This window comes from Aotus nancymaae, unplaced genomic scaffold, assembly GCF_030222135.1.
Source record: "Aotus nancymaae isolate 86718 unplaced genomic scaffold, 86718_ANA_hifiasm-v0.15.2.pri h1tg000036l, whole genome shotgun sequence".
Taxonomy (NCBI): Eukaryota; Metazoa; Chordata; class Mammalia; order Primates; family Aotidae; genus Aotus; species Aotus nancymaae.
In genome coordinates this window covers 48659579-48682139 of record NW_026988450.1, presented here as the reverse complement: position 1 = coordinate 48682139, position 22561 = coordinate 48659579, and the positions used below count along the sequence as shown (strand labels likewise).

At 36.2% G+C, this 22561-nt stretch overlaps 1 protein-coding gene across 6 annotated transcripts in view; it reads right to left on the bottom strand.

Annotated features, from left to right (window-relative positions):
- VPS13B (vacuolar protein sorting 13 homolog B) overlaps window positions 1–22561 on the bottom strand; it is an 839649-nt gene that overhangs the window by 131580 nt on the left and 685508 nt on the right. For all 6 annotated transcript variants that reach the window (XM_012455820.2, XM_021675751.2, XM_021675750.2 and 3 more), the window contains exons 37-39: window positions 13720–13922; window positions 10503–10710; window positions 10003–10187 (exon numbers count right to left, since the gene is read on the bottom strand). In XM_012455820.2, the coding sequence (XP_012311243.2) occupies window positions 10003–10187; window positions 10503–10710; window positions 13720–13922 (596 nt within the window). The remainder of the gene's footprint in view (window positions 1–10002; window positions 10188–10502; window positions 10711–13719; window positions 13923–22561) is intronic.

Here is a 22561-nt window from a genome sequence, read left to right as displayed (position 1 = left end):
GTTAAGAATGTAGGTTCTATAATCAGAAAGCCTGATAGAATCTCAGCTTTGCTATTTACCAGTGGTATGCCCTTGGGAAACTTATTTAACTTCTCTGGGCCTAGTGTTCTCATCTGTAAAATAAGAATGATAACAGTTTTTATAAAATAAGTTTTTGTAAGATGAAGACTGAATGAGATTATTATATAAAGCTGTCAGCACAATGTCTGACACCAGATAAGAAAACACTAAATGGAGGCAAAAAAATAAGAATAAGTGAAAAAACGACATCTTTTAGTCCTAAAATCTTAGAGCTTTTATCCAAGTCTGTTTTTTGTCCTTAGTACACTACCGCTTGTCAAGGTTTGTGGGCTACAGTACAATAGCACATGAACATTGCTCAAACTCTCATTTAGGTCTTGTCACCTCATGATTTTTTTTTTTTTTTGGAGACAGGGTCTTGCTCTGTCGCACAGGCTGGAGTGCAGTGGTGTGATCTTGGCTCACCACAACCTCTGCCTTCAAGTGATTGAACCTCCAGGTTCAAGTGATTCTCCTGCCTCAGCCTCCCGAGTAGCTGGGATTACAGGTGCTTGCCACCTGGCTTGGCTGATCTTTGTATTTTTAGTAGAGACAGGGTTTCACCATCCTGGCCAGGCTAATCTTGAACTCCTGATTTCATGATCTGCCTGCCTCAATCTCCCAAAGTGCTGAGATTACAGGTGTGAGCCACCATGCCCAGTCTTTTTTCTTTTTTTAAACTGATATTTTTGTTATTTTTGTTTTTTGTTTTGTTTGTAGTTGGAGTCTTGCTCTGTCACCTAGACTGGAATGCAGTAGTGTGGTCCAGCTCACTGCAACGTCCACCTCCTGAGTTCAAGCAATTCTCCTGCCTTAGCCTCCTAAGTAGCTGGGACTACAGGTGTGCGCCACCACAGCCAGCTAACATTTTCTGTATTTTTAGTAGAGATGGGGTGTCACCATGTTGGACAGGCTCATCTCGAACTCCTGACCTCAAATGATCTGCCTGCCTCGGCCTCCCAAAGTGCTGCGATTACAGGTGTGAGCCACCACGCCTGGCCTAAACTGATATTTTTACCTCTAATTTCTCCTGTATCTAAGGAGAGAATCTTAGCATTCAACTCTCTTTCTGTAAGTCCTCCTGAAAACAACCCCTCCATGTCCTAAAATCAAGTGTAAACTAAATTCATAACTTTCTAGTTCCTCACTTCTTCTCTCCATCCTTCAATCCCTTTCACACATACTGAGCAACTGCTATGTTCCAGTCTCTAGACAACAGGGAAACATTGGCAAAATACAAAACACATGGCCTCTACTGCTATGGTACTTAACAGCGTATTGAGGATTTCAAACAATTAAGCCCACTGTGACCCAAGCACAGACAATGAACGCAAGAGGGAGATGGGCTACTTTAAGGGCTCTACGTGGTGCTCTGGCAACTAAAATTGATCTCTCCAAGTCAGTGGTGATCTGGAAGTTACAAATTCACAGCTTTTTCCACCCCCTGCCTCCCGTCCATAATATATTCTTTCTGCAGACATGATACTACTGAGCTCTGTATACTTCTTGAGATTTTCACTATGCCTGGACTTTCCTGGCTCTGTTGCCTCCAAGGCCTTCCTTTTTGACCACTCCTTTGTTGGTTCCTGTATTGGGGTTTCCTAGGGCTTCCATGAAAAATTACCACACGCTTATTGGCTTAAAACAATAGAGATTTATTATCTGGCAGTTCTGGAGTTAGAAGTCTGAAATTGAAATGTCATTAGGGCCATATTCCCGCTGAAGGCAAAAGATTCCTTTCTTGCCTCTTCCTAGTTTCTGGTGGCTCCCAGCAATCTTTGGTGTTCCTTGGCTTGTAACTACAACATTCCAATCTCTGCCTCCACCTGCACATGGTCTTATCCTCTGTGTGTCTGTGTCTTTGTCTAAATTTCATTTGTCTTATAAGGGATACTGGTTTTGGATTATAGCCCACTCTAATCCAGTCTGACTTTATCATAACTCAATTGCATCTGCAAAAACCCTACTTCCAAATAAAGTCACATTCTGAGGTTCTAGGTGGAAATGAATTTGGGAGGGGAAAACTGTTCAACCCCCTATAATTCCTCATCTACTATTTATTTACTAGATACAGTAAGCTTTCTCATGATTCTATCTTAATCTTTCTAGTCTTTGAACTCTTTCTCTGAGTGTGACTTTTATTTTGCTTTTGTGGCTTCAATTTTTACTTTTATGAAGGTAATTCCCAAAACCATTTCTTAAATAACTCTCCCTCTTCTCTGAATTGTCAGCCCACATGTCCAAACTTCTGGTGGCATTTTACTATGATTATTCCTCCAAAACCTTAAATTATAAGCATCCAATGTAGAACCTATTATCCCATACGCCTGGCTGCCCCACTTTTCTTCTGACATTTCCAGTCCCCATTAATGGTGTTCCATTCATCTAGTCATCTAGAATAGACATATAGGGTCATCTTTAATTTTCCCTTCCCATTACCATACACATCCGGGCATTGAAATCTCTTTATTCTGCCTCTAGATGTCTCTACTTACATTCATTTCCTCCTTCCCATTCCAACCGTCATTCTTATTACTTGTGAGTAATTATAATATGCTCTGAACAGTTCTCTATGCATCCAATCTACAGTATGTCCTGATTCATCCTTTCCTTTGTAATTGGCCATGGTCATTGCTCAGCTCAATAGCCTTAATGACTGTCTTCACAGAATAAAGCGCTTATTTATAGAATAAAGCCCAAATGTCTCAGCAAGCACTTAAAACGCTCCTCTATCAAGCTTTAAGTCTACTTTTCGCACTCATCTCCTATTATATCAACTCCTACCCCTGCCCTTTAGTTATAACACTTACTGTACTTTGCTGGGTAATTGTTGCCAAGCTGTTCATTTCATGAAGCTTAGATTTTAAGCTTTCTGAAAAAATGTACGTTAGGAGTACCTTGTAAATATGATTAATCACCATCACCTTTTGGTCTTCCCCTTAAGTTGTAGGACACAAAAGAGTCTAAGTGAAGTAAATAAGGGTTCAAAAAGTACAAATACTCAAATGTCCATCAGCTGATGAATGGATAAGCAAATGTGGTATATCCATACAAAGCAGTATCATTTGGAAACAAAAAGGAATAAAATACAGATACATGATCCAACAAGGATGAACTGTGAAAACAACATGCTAAATGACAGAAGCTAGTCATGAAAAAACTACATATAATTTCATTTATGTGAAATGTCCAGAATAAGCAGATACATATCGACAGAAATGAGATTCATGATTACTTAGGGCTGGGGGTTGCAGAGTCTGGAAGGTGAGAGCTAAAGAGTCCTAGGTTTCTTTTTAAGGAAATAAAAATATTCCAAAATTGATTCTGGTGAAGACTGCACAACTCCATGAATATATTAAATTCCCTGAATTATACTCTTTAAATTAGGGAATCGTATAATTATACCTCAATAAAGCTGCTAAAAAGGTTGCTGCTAAAAAGCATAAGAGAACCAAGACCTTTAACTTTGATGTAGCATTTAAAAATGTTGCTAGAAAACATCTAAGGTAATAAAGTTTCATTATTTTTTTACTAGGTGTTAAATTTTAAAAATTGGAAGCCATGTGTGCTTGACAAAAATAAACTTTTTCTAATATCTTTATGGAAAGGGTAAAGAGGTCAAGAATTTGTAGCTTGCAATCAAAACTCAGATTGTCTCCAAGATTCAAAATCTAGAGCAGAACAAGAGGCAAATTAGCACCTGGAGATGATAACCCCTTAGCAGAACATAATAACTGCTAACATTTATTCAGCACTAACTATGTGCTAGATGCTGTTCTACATGTTTTTTTACATCCAACAGTCATTTATTCCTCCTAACAACTGAATGAAGTATGAGCTATGATTATCCCTAATTTGCAAATGTGAAAGCTGAAGTACTAAGAATTACTTTACATAACTTGTCCAAGATCACCAGCTGACCTTGGATTTGGACCCAGAGACTTTAGCTCCAGAAGCTGTGCTCTTAACAGCTGGACAACATTGCTTTCCTGTATTTCCCTCTTTCCTTCTGTTTGCTGTTCTCTTCAACAATGTAGCTCTCAAGAAATGATCTGTGCTTAATGGATAATGGTTTTTATTGTGAATCTCACAGGGGGAAAATACTTCTATTTGGCAGAGACCAATTTATAAAAAATGGTCACAGGCCATCAATTCATATTTACTATTCTTTCATTTTTTTACACCCCAAACATTTTTAATACTGAGCAGTGAACATCAAACACATTCTGATTGCTAAGCGTAGTTCTTCATTTCGAGAAATGCTTCCCTCCCCCTTTTAAATGTGAGAGTATTTACTGGGAAAAGAGAAATAGACTAATAAAATTTCTACCACCAAATAAAGTGACAGGATAAAAATGACTTCAGTATTCTTCCAGTTTGCAAATGTTTTCCATTTACTTTAAAAGCACGTCTTACTGACAGATTCCTTCCCCACCTCTCACTTTTTTGAAGGGCAAGGAATGCTAGCATTTCAAACTATTTATTATTATTTTTTGTTTTGCAAATCCTATTTGCTTCTAAAGTGTTCTCTACAAATTCTGCCTTGGCATACCTTTCATTAGTGAAATTTTTCTTAATGCACCATAGACTAGATAATGAATCTCACAATCAGGCAAGATGAGAAGCAGGTTACTGGGCGGATGGAGAGACTGTGGACACAGTTCCTCGGTGTTGCAGCTGTGATGCCAGCGGGGCTGATGCTGTTTCCCAATATCTCCTCTTTCCTTCATCCTCTGCAAATGAGCCCCATTTCCCTCTTAACTTGGTGTGGCCATGTGACACAATTCTGGACTCTGGGATGTTGGCAGCACAGCAGTACAGTGTGTGGGTTCCAAGACCTACCCATAAAGGGAGAAGACATGCTCTGTTTTGGTCCTTTCCTCTTCCTATGGCTGGAGTAGGAACAAGATGCTTCAAGTTTGTACAGCCATCTTGGACCATGAAGGAAAACCAAGTGCTGGGGATGACAGAGCAGCACACAGCAGGAAGAGGGGTCCTCATGACTTTGTAGAGATATTCACAGTCCTAGATTGCCAACCTTCAGATTGTTCCCATGTGTGACAGGTAATAAACTTCTATTTTACCTAAGCTACTGGTATTGTATATCTTCTGTCTTTCATATCTGAACCTTAATCCTAATTGACATAGAGCTTAAAAGCCCCAGCAGTGTTTCTTATGTTCTTGTGATTCTTCACGAGAGACTCATACATAGGTTATATGGGGACCTATAAACTTCCTGAAACTGTGTGAGAGGAGGCCCCTCACATAACTCTTCAGATCCTCAGCTTCCTCACCTTAACAGGGGGATAACAACACTCTCTGCAGGGTTGATTTCAGGCTTAGATAGAATCTGTGTAAAGCACCTCACAAAGTGAACAGCATCTTGGATAGCAGGCACTTCTCTTTATTTCCAAAACTGCATAAATGCTTTTGCCATACTTCCCACTGAGCTTAAATCTTGCATTCACCTTGACGTCTCTTACTTCATCATTAAATTAGCATATTTGTTGTCAAGAACATTGATTTCTTCTCTACAACCTCTCTTGCATTCATTTTTCTCCTTCCCTACTACTCCTTCAGGTCATAGCCTGTCATCTCTCTTAGACTAGGTCTTCTTATTTTGGTCTCTCCTGTTTCCATTCCACCTCCACCAGACTACTAATGTTTCCAAAGCTCTGGACTGCCAGTGGTTCTCCAATGCCTATCAAATGAAATATAAACCCTACACTCTAAATGTCATCAAGGTAGCACAACAAAGAAGAAAGAATTATGAAGTCATACAACCCAAGATTTGAGTTCCAGTTTTACTCCCATAACTTGCTTTATGATCTTGGAAAAATTATGTTTCTCAGAATCTGATTTACCTTAGCTCTAAACAGTATGTACCACACAGGGTTCGAGTGAAGATAATGGTACATACCACACAGTGTTAGAGGGAAGATATAAGGGATAGCACATGTAAAATAACATGTTTGGTGCTTGGTACATATTAGGTGCTCAAGAAATGAGTTTCCTTCTCTTTTCCCTCTTTGGAATGAACGGAGATTAAGAAGCCACATCTGTAGCCTATCACTCTTCCACTAATCCCATACTTGTCTAACCTGTGCTAGTCAAACCAGATTATTTGCCACTTCCCAGAAATATTATATTCTGCCCTATCTAGTTCTGAAATTTTGTTCATACCGAGTTTTTCTTTACATACACCTTCACTCCCATTTTTTTTCAGTTTTAATCCTCTTCATCCTTCAAAGATCACCTCAGTAACCATCTCCTCCATGAAGCCTTGTCTTGGTGTCTCAGTTCAGATGTAAGCTTTCGTTGTTTAAAAATGCAGATTCTCTGTGGCTTTTTCATGGTATGTCACAGGTTCTGCCCTGCCATGTTTTATGTACTTGTCTCTCCTAAAAAACTACAGGTACCTTGAGAGAACAGTTAGAGCCCTCTCCACTTCTGTGTTTCTCTCTCAGCATTTAGCCCAGGTCCTTTCATCTGTATTCACTGAATACACTGAATTCACTTAAAATTTTCAGGCAGGGTTCTTTTTAATGTATTTGAGATCTATTTTTCATGCTTTTACAATACTATGAAGACAGAATGATTAAAAGTGTATTCAGGGAATACTTCTAGATTTTTCTCTGTCCAAAAAAGAAGGCAATGGCTTCTGGATGCAAAACACTTAGCAGTTGATTCAGCCCCATTACCCATCATTCAAAAACATTTATTATTGTGTCCGCTGGGTACATGGGACTTGTTCCTTTCCTTTATTCCCTATGAGTCTGGCTCAGCCTCCTACTTCCCCAAAGCCTCCAAGTCTTTTTTTTTCTTTCTGCATTTCAACAACAATGAATCTCATATCTGGCTTTGAGCATCCCTCCTAAAGATGATGGATAAGAGCAAAGCCTTCTGGGACACATTAGTACAGCTGCCAGTGGGCAGGAGGTGCTTATAAAATAAAAAGGCTCAGGATTCTGGGAACATATGTGCAGCTATGAGTGAACTGCCCAACCCAGCTGAAAAGAAACACCCAAGAACATTTTCTTTTATTCTTTTTCAAGCTATGTGTGGAAGAGGCAAATCATATTTGATTGCAAATAACTCTCAGAAGGATTCTCCTTTTGTAGTGCCATCATGTGCTAATATCATAACCTTTGCCTATCAGGTCCATGTGCTTCAGAATTATAGGAAGCTTGTAAAGTCAAATTTAAAGCAGCAAAAGTATAGTTTCTAATTTATTGGGTAATAGTAACTATTACGCTCTGACTCACAACATTTTCAATGTAACTATGAAAAAGACAAAAAACCCACACAACTATAATATTTAATGAAGTTTTAGTTCAGTCCATGGACAAGTAGTAGATAAAATGTTATTAGAAAACTAAATACAAGGAAAAGCTAAATACCATCAAGGTACAGACATTAAACATTACATTGTAAACTCAATTTCAAAAACAGAAAATTACTTAATATGTAAAGTGCTCATACTTCATTAGAACTGGAAGAGTATTTGTAGAATATGTGAAGTTGTCAATGTATTACATAGTCATGGCATTAAAAAACAAGCACTGGCCAAGAAAGATATTAATCTTAAGCACACTGGTGATAAGAAACTATCTCATGTGTGTCGGTAAGACAAAGGATCTTGCCTCACCTACATTTTGAGAGGATACTAGGGGAAGACAGTGAGTGGATTTAAAATGGTGTGAGGCTTTTCTCCAGAAAATAAATGGTATTCAGTTAGGAAAAGAGGAAGTCAAATTGTCTCTATTTGCAGATGACATGATTGTATATTTAGAAGACCCCATCATCTCAGCCCAGAATCTCCTGAAACTGATAAACAACTTCGGCAAAGTCTCAGGATACAAAATCAATGTGCAAAAATCACAAGCATTCCTATACACCAATAACAGAGTAACAGAGAGCCAAATCATGAGCAAACTCCCATTCACAATTGCTACAAAGAGAATAAAATACCTAGGAATACAACTAACAAGGATGTAAAGGACCTTTTAAAGGAGAACTACAAACCACTGCTCAAGGAAATAAGAGAGGACACAAACAAATGGAGAAACACTCCATGTTGATGGTTAGGAAGAATCAATATTGTAAAAATGGCCATACTGCCCAGAGTAATTTATAGATTCAACGCTATCCCCATTAAGCTACCAATGACCTTCTTCATGGAACTGGAAAAAACCACCTTAAACTTCATATGGAACCAAAAGAGAGCCCGCATAGCCAAGACAATCCTAAGCAAAAAGAACAAAGCCAGAGGCATCATGATACCTGATTTCAAACTACACTACAAAGCTACAGTAATCAAAACAGCATGGTACTGATACCAATACAGAGATACAGACCAATGGAACAGAACAGCGGCCTTGGTGGCAACGCCACACATCTATAATCATCTGATCTTTGGCAAACCTTATAAAAACAAGCAATGGGGAAAGGATTCCCTGTTTAATAAATGGTGTTGGGAAAACTGGCTAGCAGTGTGCAGAAAGCAGAAACTGGACCCCTTCCTGACACCTTACACTAAAATTAACTCCAGATGGATTAAAGACTTAAACATAAGACCTAACACCATAAAAACCCTAGAAGAAAACATAGGCAAAACCATTCAGGACATAAGCATAGGCAAGGACTTCATTACTAAAACACCAAAAGCATTGGCGACAAAAGCCAAAATAGACAAATGGGACCTAATTAAACTCCAGAGCTTCTGTACAGCAAAAGAAACAATCATTAGAGTGAACTGGCAACTAACAGAATGGGAAAAAAGTTTTGCAATCTACCCATCTGACAAAGGGCTAATATCCAGAATCTACAAAGAACTAAAACAGATTTACAAGAAAAAAACAAACAAACCCATCCAAAAGTGGGAGAAGGATATGAACAGACACTTTTCAAAAGAAGACATATAAGAGGCCAACAAACATGAAAAATGCTCATCATCACTGGTCATTAGAGAAATGCAAATCAAAACCACACTGAGATACCATCTCATGCCAGTTAGAATGGCAATCATTAAGAAATCTGGAGACAACAGATGCTGGAGAGGATGTGGAGAAATAGGAACACTTTTACACTGTTGGTGGGAGTATAAACTAGTTCAACCATTGTGGAAGACAGTGTGGCGATTCCTCAAGGACCTAGAAATAGAAATTCCATTTGACCCAGCAATCCCATTACTGGGTATATACCCAAAGGATTATAAATCATTGTATTATAAAGACACATGCACACATATGTTCATTGTGGCACTGTTTACAATAGCAAAGACCTGGAACCAACCCAAATGCCCATCAATGATAGACTGGACAAGGAAAATGTGGCACATATACACCATGGAATACTATGTAGCCATAAAAACCGATGAGTTCATGTCCTTTGTAGGGACATGGATGCATCTGGAAACCATCATTCTCAGCAAACTGACACAAGAACAGAAAATCAAACATCGCATGTTCTCACTCATAGGTAGGTGTTGAACAATGAGAACACATGGATACACGGAGGGGAGCATCACACACTGGGGTCTGTTTCGGGGGGTGCCAAGGGAGGGACAGCAAGGGGGTGGGGAGGTCGTGGAGGGATAACATGGGGAGAAATGCCAGATGTAGGTGACGGGGGGATGGATGCAGCAAACTACATTGCATGTGTGTACCTATGCAACAAACCTGCCTGATCTGCACATGTACCCCAGAACCTAAAGAACAATAAAAAAAAATTGCCATGTATCATGAATTTGAATTACATTATTCCCTTATTTTAAAAAATCCTATTACATGTGTGTGAATACACACATACCACACACACAGATGCATATTTCTCTTTGATACTATTAATGTAAGAAATACGTATGTTCCAAACATTTTTCCTAATATATGATCATCCCTTTCTGACAGCATTTTCATTTTGCAATGAGTAGTCATTACATACCTGTAGCACATCGCCAAGGTCTGCTGTGCTAATATCTGGATCCTCTGTGGTGTTGAAAGGCACAGGAGTTATTCGTACAAGGGTTAGCACTCTAGGTTCTGGATATCTCCATAACATCATCCCTGGGCAATCTTCAGTTTCATTATAAAATAAAACTTCATAGACCCCAGGCAATTTCAAAGATTCTGTCAAATAAAAGTATAATTAATTGCATGATTTTAAAGGGGAACATGGTTTAGTAAAGGCAAGAAAAATCACGAGAATAAAAAACATGAAGAAGCTGGTTGATCATTTTTATATACTCTGGAGCAGAAAGAAATCAACAACTTCCCAAAAGAGAGACTGAATGATAATGTACTATTTTTGCACTGCAAATTTTAATGCACTTTTGAAAGTGATCTCGATGTGATATTAGTCAACATGCATTTAAAATGCACCCATGCGCGCACACACACACACACACACACACATTCTCTCATACCAAGGCTGTTGCTACTTACCAGCATCTTGTACATACTGAAATAGACCTGTCCGTAGGTCATCCGAACTTTGTTCACTTTTAAATGTCTGATTCTTTTCCACAGGAGATGACATTTGAGGGACTGGTTCAGAAACTTGTACTTCAAAATTTCCATCCTCATTAAGGTATCCATTGAGTAATTCATGTAGAAGAACTAAACAATTCAAATGTTCTTGACCCCAGAAGACCTTGAAAATCATACAAAAAATTCTAATGGCTTTTAAATACAAATATTTCTTGAGAATAATTAGATATAATCATATTTGAATTAATGTAGAACTGTATTTATGTTCAATTTAATTACTTATAATAAACTATAATTTCTAAAAAGTAATTGACCTACAGGATAAAATTCTACTGCTTGAGTAAATATATAACAACAAAAAATTAATTACATCATATTTTGTGAGAATAGCAACAAATTTAAAACGTTGAATTCAAATTATGTTGATTAAAGTAATGTTTATGAATTAATTTACCTAGGAGGGAAAAGAACACCTATTATAGTTGAGAGAAGGCAAAGAAGATCATCTGGGCCAAAATGTTAATAAAATCATAACAGTAACTTTGTGGAATAGCTTTTCCATTTTGTTATGAGATTAAAGAAGCAGTCTTTATTATAGGGTTCCTTTCTTTGCACTTTTATTTTTCAAAGAAAAAGAGAGAGAGCCTTTTCAATGAACCTGAACTTAGAAGGCTCCCAACTTCCGTGTTTAGTAAGACTGTGCCAACACAGAGAATTCCAGAGCCCCTGAGAATCAACTATACTACAGAAGCTGCAGTAGAGTTTCAGAACAAAAGGAGTTAGTGTTTCCTCTAATGGAGATTAAGTTTTCTTTTTCTGTATGTAATATTAGTCTATAACTAATAAGTTATAAACATATAATGACCAGTAGGTTATAATGAAGATTAAAACTTTCAAAAATGTTAAATTTCTCTATAAATATTAAATAAAGGCAATACAACTATCAATTCTAAGAGAACCAGGTAACACAGAAAAGACAAAAGAATATACAGCAGTAGAATATGATAGCCCTATATCGTGTGGGTAAGTTTTAAACCCTAGGCTTAGGTTCTGCTTTCTGGAATTAAGGCAACTCAGAAATGAAAGTAAGAGATCTAACACTAAGTCTACTTGTGTTCTCATCAATCTTATTTTTATTGGATGCTGAAAAATAGAGATAGGTGAAAAGTAAAGCTGGGGAGTAGAATGTTGTGCTCTAGCCTTTAAATTATCAAGAGACAATGACTGTAATGTAGAGATAATACACTGTACTTTGTTTTTGCTTTTATTAATGCTGTGGTTTTAAAATTTTCTTACTTTTTATTTTTAAGCACTTGATCATGTAAACAGATCACTGTAGTTTTTAATGTGAAGTTACTTGGCTGCCTTGGAAAAAAGGTAAGACAATGTATAGTCTTCATAAAGTAATACATGCTTATTGCTAAATATATGAAGATTTCTGATAGATCCCGAAGATCTCCAAAGCAACGCAAAACAATAAGTTGTTAGGATCTTCCCAAATCTTGCTCCATGTATTAAAAAAAAAAAAACTGGTGAAAAGTTGAGACAATACAACTTTTAGATAAAAACAAAAAATTGGCCAGGTGCTAGGGCTCATGACTGTAATCCCAGCATGGGTGGAGAATCACTTGAGCCCATGAGTTTGAGACCAGTGTAGGCAACATAGTGAGAACCTATCTCTTAAAAAAAAATAGATATAGTGGTGTATGCTTGTGGTCCTAGTATTCAAGAAGTTGATGGGCAGGATCTCTTGAGCCCAGGAGGCTGAAGCTGCAGTGAGCTGTTATCACACCATTGCACTTCAGGATGGACAACAAAATGAGATCCTGTCTCAAAAAAAAAATAAAATAAAATAAAGAAAAAAGAAAAAAGAAAGAAAAGAAATTCATGTTTAATGCTTCATTATTGTGCAATTAGTTGTTTTAATTTTCTATCACTGTGAATCTTTCAAGCGTTTTGGATTTGTGTCAAGTTTAGAGTGGCATCAAGGTACATAAAGATTAGATTAAAATCTATCCAAATAAAAATAATCAAGAAATAAATAAGTTGGATGCCTTCAACATTCTATACTTGGCTGCTAAGATAAATGCATTAAGAGGTTGCAATGTGACTAATGTATCAAGTGTTGAAATCAGATATCATAACATGTAAAATACTTAATATAAGAAAATGGTTCTTATATATTGCTAGTGACACTGTACTTGCAACAGAGTGACTACTTTGTATTAATAGTTAGAAAAGTCTACAGCCTGGACAACATAGACCTCATCAGTACTGAGAAAAAGCAAAAACAAAACCATTGGCCGAGTGTGGTGGTACACAGTTCTAGCTACTCAGGAGGCTGATGCAAGAGGATCACTTCAGCCCGAGAGACTGAGGCTACGGTGAGCTATTATTGTACCACTGTACTCCAGCCTGGGTGACAGAGCAAGACCTTGTCTCAAAAAAGAAAAGTCTACACATTAAAAAGAAAAAAAAATCGACCCAGCAATTCTATTCCTAGTTATATATCTAAGAGAAATGAAAATGCATGTCCACACAAAACGTCATACACAAATGTTCATGGCAGCATTATTCAGAGTAGCCAAAAGTGGAAAGAACCCAAATGTCTATCAATTGATGAATGAATACATAAAATGTGGTATATCCATATAATGGATTATTATTTGCCATAAAAAGGAATAAAACGTTGACACTTCGTAAACATGGATGAACCGTGAAAACACGGTAAGTGAAAGAAGTCAGTCACAAAAGACCATAGGTTATATGATTCTATTTATATGAAATGTCAAGAATAGGCAAATACATGAAGATAGAAAGTAGATTAGTGATTTCCTAGGCCTGATGAAGGGGTTAGAGGGTAACGGTGAGTGACTGCTAATGGATATGGGTTTTTTGTTGGTGGTAATGCAAATGTTTTGAAATTGCTTGTGGTAATGATTGTGCAACTCTGTGAATATGCTAAAAAAACATTGAATTTTTTTTTTACTTTAAATAGGTAGTTTGTCTGGTATATGAATTATATCTCAATAAAGTTGTTGAAAATTTAGTAAGTAGCAATCTGACAAATATCCTTTCTTACCACACAAAGATTTGAATTAGTGAAACTTTTCAAAAATGAACAAGGGCTAGTTAATAACCTATGGAAAAAGTAGGCCCAATATCCACAGACCTGTAGCAGACCTCCTCTTAAGTCAATGGATATTTTTGGTATGGATTGTTCTGGGCCTGGATTGCCACTGTGTTTACACCATTTAGCTTCCAGATTGGCAGTAGCACAACACGGTCCTATCAGAATGCGACTTCTTTCTTTGAGGCTTGTTTTAAGGAGAAAATCATTTATACTGAGTAGAAATGATGATCCAAGAATTATGCCTGAAAAAAAAAAAGAAACAGAGAAGAGTATATAATTCATCCTTATCAAACAAGTGTTTGGGAAAGAACTATCTGTATTTTTTAAGAGTATTAATTCATCCTTTGTCAGAGTCTTCTTGCTCAGTTGGCGGTCCACCACAGTTCCATGCCATTTATATAGAGTTCTAGTTATGAAGCAGGTATACCTCATTCACATTCCTAACAAAGTAATATTTGCCAAAACATTATGACTTTTTCCATGTGTGAGCATTTTAAGTTTTATGAGTAGAGACATTTTCATTAAATTGTGCAAGTTTTTCAAACAACTACATTAAGAATAAGAACAGCTGCTTCATTTGTCTATTGTTAACATGATGGGAAAGAGTAATTTTCTGTGATTTCCTACAGTAACAGAGTATAGTATATTACTCCACTAGACACTTAAGTTTTTTACTGGCCCATGTTAAAATTCAAAACAATCAAAATATGTAACATGTGTTTTCTGAAAATTTTAGTTTAATCCAAACTTCACACATCATAACCACTTGAAGTTTACAAAGTCTTAAAAACAGATAGTGGCAGGTTAGATTTATGAGAAAAACTATATGCTATAGTTCAAAGTAAATATACCCAGAAAAAGAATACACTTTAAAATGTAGGTTTTCTTTTGAACTTAAAATAGGAGTGTAGATCAAAACCTTTTCATAAAACCAATGGCATATTTTAAGATATTTAGATGCAAAGTTAGAGTGGTGAGTTAACTTTCCTCCCGAGGAGCTCATATTCTAAATTGTCATAGTGAATATTGAATTTCACCAGACCACGTTTGTAATGCCCATGGCTTATTTTTCTAATGATATTTGATCCCTAAAAAGATGAAAGATTAAAAAACACCTTAGGCCCATAGTATACACATGTTTCAAAGTACAGTAACCAAACTGACTTTTCAATTCTGTGGAGACTTGAAAATTTCATATATGTTGTATATTCCTACTGCAGAAATAAGATATTCAATCTCTAATCCTCCACAGAAGGCATCACACCCACAAAAGCATTAGAGATAAGACTTTTGTTTAAAAATAATCATGGTGGAAATCAATTTCTTAAAAATTTTCATCAAATTGTGAAACTGAAACTACTGTTTCATGAGCTTTCACTTGGTCTAAACAAACATATATTATAAGCCAAAAATAAAAACACTCCAGAAAATAAAAGAAACAGGCCCCAAAATACCCTGAAATAAAAAAAAAGTCTTTTATGAACAGAGTCCGTAACTTAAGCCATAATTTTCTGACTTAACAGCACTACTTTTCTAAAATATTTAAAACTTCTAAAAGTAACTATTTACTAAATGAAATATATCTATTCATCATCCAGAAATTTGTCAAAAAGGAGTGAAAGTATAGCCTTAATTCAGTATAATGATTTAGTAAATAGGTGTTAACAGAATGTCAGGATTTCAAATACACGTATCTTTGTACAACCCCATATTGACATACTTAATTATCTGGTGGTAATCTTAATGTGATAGTCATATTGAACCTTGTACACAGTATTTAGTACCAAAGGCCTCCTAGGTTGCTTATCTTATTTAATGGTTATCATTATCTCTTCAGGCACCCAGATTGAAAAATTTCAGGCCCTCTTTAAAGGCTTTTATTTCCTTGACAAATTTCCAAAGCTTATCAATTTCTATTTCATTCTCCCCAATTCCATTACTTTAAAACATCAAAGAAGAGACATCTGAATAACATGAATAACAGAGCAAAGATCATACCATCTTCAAGCTCAAGTAGTGACCATGCTGGAGGCAAAGACCAGGTTATTCAGTGTAGTCCTGGGCACAACAGCAGCTATTCAGGACATGTTCCATTGAACTGAATTAACAGTTCAGAATCTGATCCTATTTTTCAGCTGTCTCAACATGTTTCTTAATTGGTAGATAGGAAATAAAAGAACTTAGATCTTTGGTTTCATTTTGTACCACTGTAACATAACAAGGCTGGATAGAAGAGATCTAGAAATCATCTACTCCAAGTCCCCTCACTTTGAAAAAAAAAAAAAAAGCTTTCTATTTTGAAATAACTTTGGGCCTCCATAAAAGTTGCAAAAACATACTGTGTAACGTTCCTGTATGCCCTTCACCAAGCTATGTAACTTTAGTACAAATACTGAAATCAGGAAATCCAAATCGATGTAATTATTTTAAATAATCTATATATCTTTTTAAAATTTTGCCATTTTCCCCACTACTTTCCTTTTTCTGGTCTAGGATTCAACCCAGGATCCCTACTGGATTTAGTCATCAAAACTTCTTAGTCTTCTTGAATCTGCGACAGATCACCCAACTTTGTCTTTCATACTTACATATTACTACACACATAAACCTAGGGCCACAGAGACTACTCAGACTTCATGTAAACTAGATATTTATACATTCAACAACCTGGTATAAATGGCAACAGAAAGTGAGTTAAGGCATGTGTTATTCTTCTTAGGGGGACAAATGCACTGTTGGACAAAATGCCTACAAGTAAAAATTATAAAGAGCTACCTTCTCAACATTGGAACACTGGAGAAGGCCTGAATAATTTTGTAAGGTTCTCTGTGTGTTTATGTTTATAGTAAATAAGACAAAATGTTTATATTTGTTCTAGCTCATGAGTATACAGGCATTTGATGAATCACCCTGTACATTTTCTCTACTTGTATTTTCTCCCTAAATTTCCAAAGATAATAAAGAAAAACTTTTCAAAAATATGATTCAAAAGTTTAGGATTTAAAATTATCACTTAAAGTTTAAAACCATGAAAATTATTAAAGTTACTTACCTAATTGCTGATCAGGTCATTTTAAAAAATTTTAAATTCTGAAACAATATTAGGCTTTCAGCAAACTTGATATCCTTCACCCAGCTTCTCAATGTTAGTAAGTTACATAAAATCAGATTATGATTCTCAAAAACCAGTAAATTGGCAGTGATACAATACTACTAATTTAAAGACCTTTTCTCCTTTTCACCAGTTTCTCCTCCAATGTCCTTTTTCTGTTCCAGGATCCCACTCAGGATCCCATGTCACATTTAGCAATTATGTGATCAAGTCACTTTGACCAAGTATGCAGTATGACTTCTTCCCTCTACCTCCTTTCCTTCAAAAGAATGCTTTTCTGCTGAATTTTTCTGTTGAATTTTTTCAAAAATCTATGTTTATCTTTTAACTTTAAGTTTTAGCAAACTAATTGCAGATATTTAATTAAACTAAATGAAGTGTAGCAACATTGAGAAATAATTTCAGAAACAACTGGTGTGAAGAACCAATCATGCTTTGTTTGAATACTTTGAGTATAAAATTTTACTTCAAGGAACAAATAGTTTCATGACCTTTCAAATACTCCTTCAGAAGACTAATAAATGCAAACCACTTCTTTTGAAAAATGTTTACAAAGTGCTTTACAAAAGAAGACATACACGAGGCCGACAAACATATGAAAAAATGCTCATCATCACTGGTCATTAAGAGAAATGCAAATCAAAACTATATTGAGATACCATCTCATGTCGGTTAGAATGGCGATCATTAAAAAATCTGGAGACAACAGATGCTGGAGAGGATGTGGAGAAATAGGAACACTTTTACACTGTTGGTGGGAGTGTAAATTAGTTCAACCATTGTGGAAGACAGTGTGGCGATTCCTCAAGGACCTCGAAATAGAAATTCCATTTGACCCAGCAATCCCATTACTGGGCATATATCCAAAGGATTATAAATCGTTCTACTATAAGGACACATGCACACGAATGTTCATTGCAGCACAGTTTACAATAGCAAAGACCTGGAACCAACCCAAATGCCCATCGATGATAGACTGGACAGGGAAAATGTGGCACATATACACCATGGAATATTATGCAGCCATCAAGAACAATGAGTTCGCGTCCTTTGTAGGGACATGGATGAACCTAGAAACCATCATTCTCAGCAAACTGACACAGGAACACAAAATCAAACACCGCATGTTCTCACTCATAGGCCGATGAACAACGAGAACATATGGACACAGGGAGGGGAGCACTACACACTGGGGTCTGTTGGGGGGAAACAGGGGAGGGACAGTGGGGGATGGGGAGTTGGGGAGAGATAGCATAGGGAGAAATGCCAGATATAGGTGAAGGGAAGGAAGGCAGCAAATCACACTGCCACGTATGCACCTATGCAACAATCTTGCATGTTCTTCACATGTACCCCAAAACCTAAAATGCAATTAAAAAAAAAAGAAAAAAAAAAAAAACCAAAGTGCTGCCAGCTCCATATTGTCAGTATCTACTAGACCCTTAGCAAGGCTCCTACTTTCTACATGCTGACTGAGCAAAATGCAATCTAAATCAAGCTTCTATATATCATTACAAAGAGTAGTCAGTGATGACATTGCTAGCAAAGCCTATCCAGGTAATTTTTTATCCAGCTGTAAGTAATCTAAGGCTACTAGAAAATCAGCAAGCATGTGTTAGATACATCCAGAAGCTGATCTGCCTAACAGTGAAGCATCAGGAAACCTCAGAATGTGAAAAGGACAACATTTTGTAAGTATTGTCTATAAAGACATAACCAATCCCTCAAAAATAAAGTCTTCCATTCCTTCAACCAAGTATGTTGAAGCAGATAAAAATGGCAATTGTGTGCTCTAACCATGAAAAAAACGTGTTTCCCCCAACTTGATCAGAATCTGTAAGTTAATCAGATCCTATTTAATTATATTTATTTCTGTAATAAGTCTACATATATATATGTAGTACCTATTAATATAGTAAACTAAAATACAAGAAGAAATGATATATGGGACAAAACATAACAAAACCAGTCAGAGAACTACATGGACACTGACATTTAAGCTGTAAAAGGTGCCAGTATTCCCCAACAAATGAACTTAAAAGTCTAGTCATCAAAATAATAGACCAAATGGGTGGCCAGCCTACTAACATGTTTCCCTTCTCAAAGCACCTGATGACTTCTCATAGGTGAGATTTCCATTTCCCAGGGACTATGACTCAGTCCTTACCGTTGAGTAAAAGCTGGGACCTCCTAGTTTAATTCAAACCTTTTTATTTGGACATAAGAAAATGGAAAAACAAGTAGCTGGAAGAGGAGTTTTTTCTTTCCCATAAAGAAAGGCAGAATTTGTTATGAAAGATGAAATGTCTACTGAGTTGGCTACTCACACATGGCCATTGTCTGGGAAAGGTATTTTTTTATGAAATGCTTTAGAACTCTAGGATTCTGGAAAAACAAAAACTAAAAATACCAAAGGGTGATGGTGGATATGCTTTGCCTCTTTCTTTCCAGCCAATCTGCCACCATGCTCACTGTTTTCACAGTTGTGTTAGTTTATTAGAAAAATAAAACTTGATTGGATCATGTGGCTATGTTAAAAAAAAAAGACTGGCAGATGTGACTGTACATACTGGAAAGTGTATGACAAGCTTCTTACACAGGAAAGAATAACAGCAAATACATACTTGAAAAGTTTCTGGGATGAATACAGTAGCTGGTTAATTGAATTATGCAAGGAAACTAATGCAGAATCAATTTTTTTTAAAAGTAAGTCACATGGATGGAAAAATTGGTATAAACTTACTCAAATAATGCTGAAAACAACATGACTTGCTAAGTAATTTACTGCCATGCCTTAGAAAACGGTTTTGATCTATCTACATAATCCAGGTTTTGAAAGACTGATATAACAGAAAGGTCAGCAGCCAGGAGACGTGTGTTATAGTCTCAGCTCCACCATAGTATCCCTGGGCAAACTGCTTAACTTCACTCTATACTCAATGAAGAAGTTAAGACCAGCTCCGTGGACTTCAACCCAAGGGTACTTAACACTTAGTGGGTCCCACATAGTAATGGTGATCCATAAGTGATTTTTAATATTCCTAAGAGCCTAAAAGAAATCATGAATTTGTCTGAGACTAGGTTGTAGAGGTGTTCTAAAATTTTGTTTGTTTTGGTTACAATTGTATCAGGTTGGTATAGTTAACTATCTAATACCAAATGCAATGTGTCTGGACCATGAGGTCAATGGGAGAAAAAGATAATAAAGGTTATTGATAAAAAAAAGGATGACATTTAAGGTAATTTTCAGCTGTGATATTTAATAATCTATGACCTCCATATTCATTGGTGTGATTTTTATGCAGCTTTGAAAGGAGTATATAAAAAGACCAATATTTACTCAGCACTTAATTTGTGCCAAGCAATGTGCCAGGTACTCTGCATACTTTAAGTCACCGAATCCTCTCAAAGTCTATGAATTAAATATTTTTGCCTTCATCTGGGAAATGCACTACAGAGTAACTTTTGACACAACCAACTGGTCAGTAAGTAGCAGGGCTGGGATGCAGATTCTGCCTGCCTCTTTTCAGCACCATGTTGCTTTATACAAACTACTGCTATTAGTTCTCAGTAATTTCATTTTTCCAGTTGGTAACTGGGTTGTAAATAAATGCTTTTCCCTGTCCTCAGTTTCTCTTGCACAGCCTTCGTGTGTTCAGCTAACAAGTCCAGTGGACCAACCAGGGAGTAAAAGAACATCTAAGATATGTTGTCAGTTACTCATCACTGTCAGGATTGCTTTGCTAGAAGCTTTCCTAGCAAACAGCCTACTGGCTTAGATGGACAAGGGGGCAATTTGCTGCGATCACAGGCAAAACTAAATGCTGTCATAAATTCAGCGAGTGGGGGATAGAGATTTACTTCTAATCTTTTATTTTCCACAGTCCTTTTATTTCCAAGCCACAATACTTGTCCATTTCACTTAATACTAAACTAATAAGGGCTATCATTAGGATGCAAAGGAGAAGCTATTAAGAAAAAAGTCTCTAGTACTTAATTATTAGGGCTGGAAACTTTCTTCTCCAATAACATTTTATACAATGAGATAGTGGCATGTTGATCGACAGCATTTTTGTTATCTCAAAGACCCTTTTTTTTCTCCTTTCCAAGAAACACAATGTTTTAATATGTGTATATGTAAAACTTGTATCAGTTGTTTTTCTAAACGTATTAATAAATCTAAAGAAAAAGTTCTTTATCATATGAAGCAGACAAAAGAAAAAGCACTGATTTTTTTTTTCTAGAGTACATAGGACACACAAGGTCCAATGTAACGGGACACAATTCTAAAACAAATACCCTGAGGCCAGCAGTTTTCTAGCAAAGAGTCTAGATTAAGTTTGGAATTTGGTAACTAAAACCAATAACCAGAAATGATTAATTTGGCTAAAGATAAGATTTGAAGGTGAATTTACATGGAAGACTATAATAACTACACATGATTTCTCATTAGAAGGGAGCAGAGTCTTATGAAGATTTCATATTCCCCAAGAGAACCATATTTACACAATTAACAATTCTTTTGTTGGGAAAAAGCTTTTCATTATTGCATGTGGACACATGTGGGCTGTGTAAAAATACAAGGGATGTGTAACACACGGTAAACAGAAAGTAATGATCTTAAACAGGCCAAATCCTTGAACTCGTCATTAATAAATGTCTCTCTTGCATTCAGCTACCCCGGCTGCTGGGAGCCTGTTTTCTTCAAGTACTTCAAACACTGAAATCCAGGAACATTTATTATTTTAATCCATTACAGGCAGTGCTTGATTTAACTTTATTGGTTGCGGTGGTGGTGGTGGTGGTTATAAGTGGGGGTACAGCAATGTTCTTTTACACATCATTTCAAAAGGGCTTAATTATATTTTATAGTTTGGGCCAGGAATTCTGCTTGTTTTTTTGTCTAACAAGGTTCAAATGGAGTTCAGGTCAGTGATGAATCAGAAGAAAAAGTCAGAGATGGTTATCTCTCTGAAATGAGCTCATCTCCCTCTACGAAAGGCTGTGCAGGTACATCATGTTGACTACACCACAGCACATGAGATCGCTCTGATACCCTAAGTTTGTTGCTTATTAGATAACTTTTATTTTTATGCAGCTTTGAAATACATACACTAGAAATTCAACTTAGTGGATATCTTCTGTATCTCTGAAGTTACTATCCTATGTATTTTAAAGGCTTTCCTTTGGAATCCAAAACAGCTATCGCAACCACACAGCACTCAAACAAAAAATGTACATAAAGAACATTTTAAGAGATGTACAAGCTCTTTATCACAGGACAATGAATATCTATCCCAAAATAAAAGATGTAGAATATTGTATTTACATAATTTGGCTAAACAAAACATTAAATGACTATGTAAATACAGCTGAGCAGCACAAATCTACTAGTATTTTTTAACAATGTCAAACAGTCATAATTTTTAATCTCTCTTCTTGAGGGTGTGAAAAAGATCTTTTCTAAGGTAGTGGTAATTAATAATGTCTAGTCTATCTAATCACATAACAGTTACAGCAAAGATAATATAATTTGTATGTTGAGATGTCTTCTCCACTGCATATAATTTCTAAGAGGAGGACAGGAGAATTATAATATCTCATACATTTATGGTTTTTATTCTCATATTAGAAAAACAATATGGGATATTATTTTGAAAAATGTTAAGATAATTTTACTTTTTCTACTTATTTCCCATCCAAATTTTCGAAATTCCTCTTCTATTTTTTGTTGAATGCCTCAAGGTTCACCAGGATATACAGAAATAT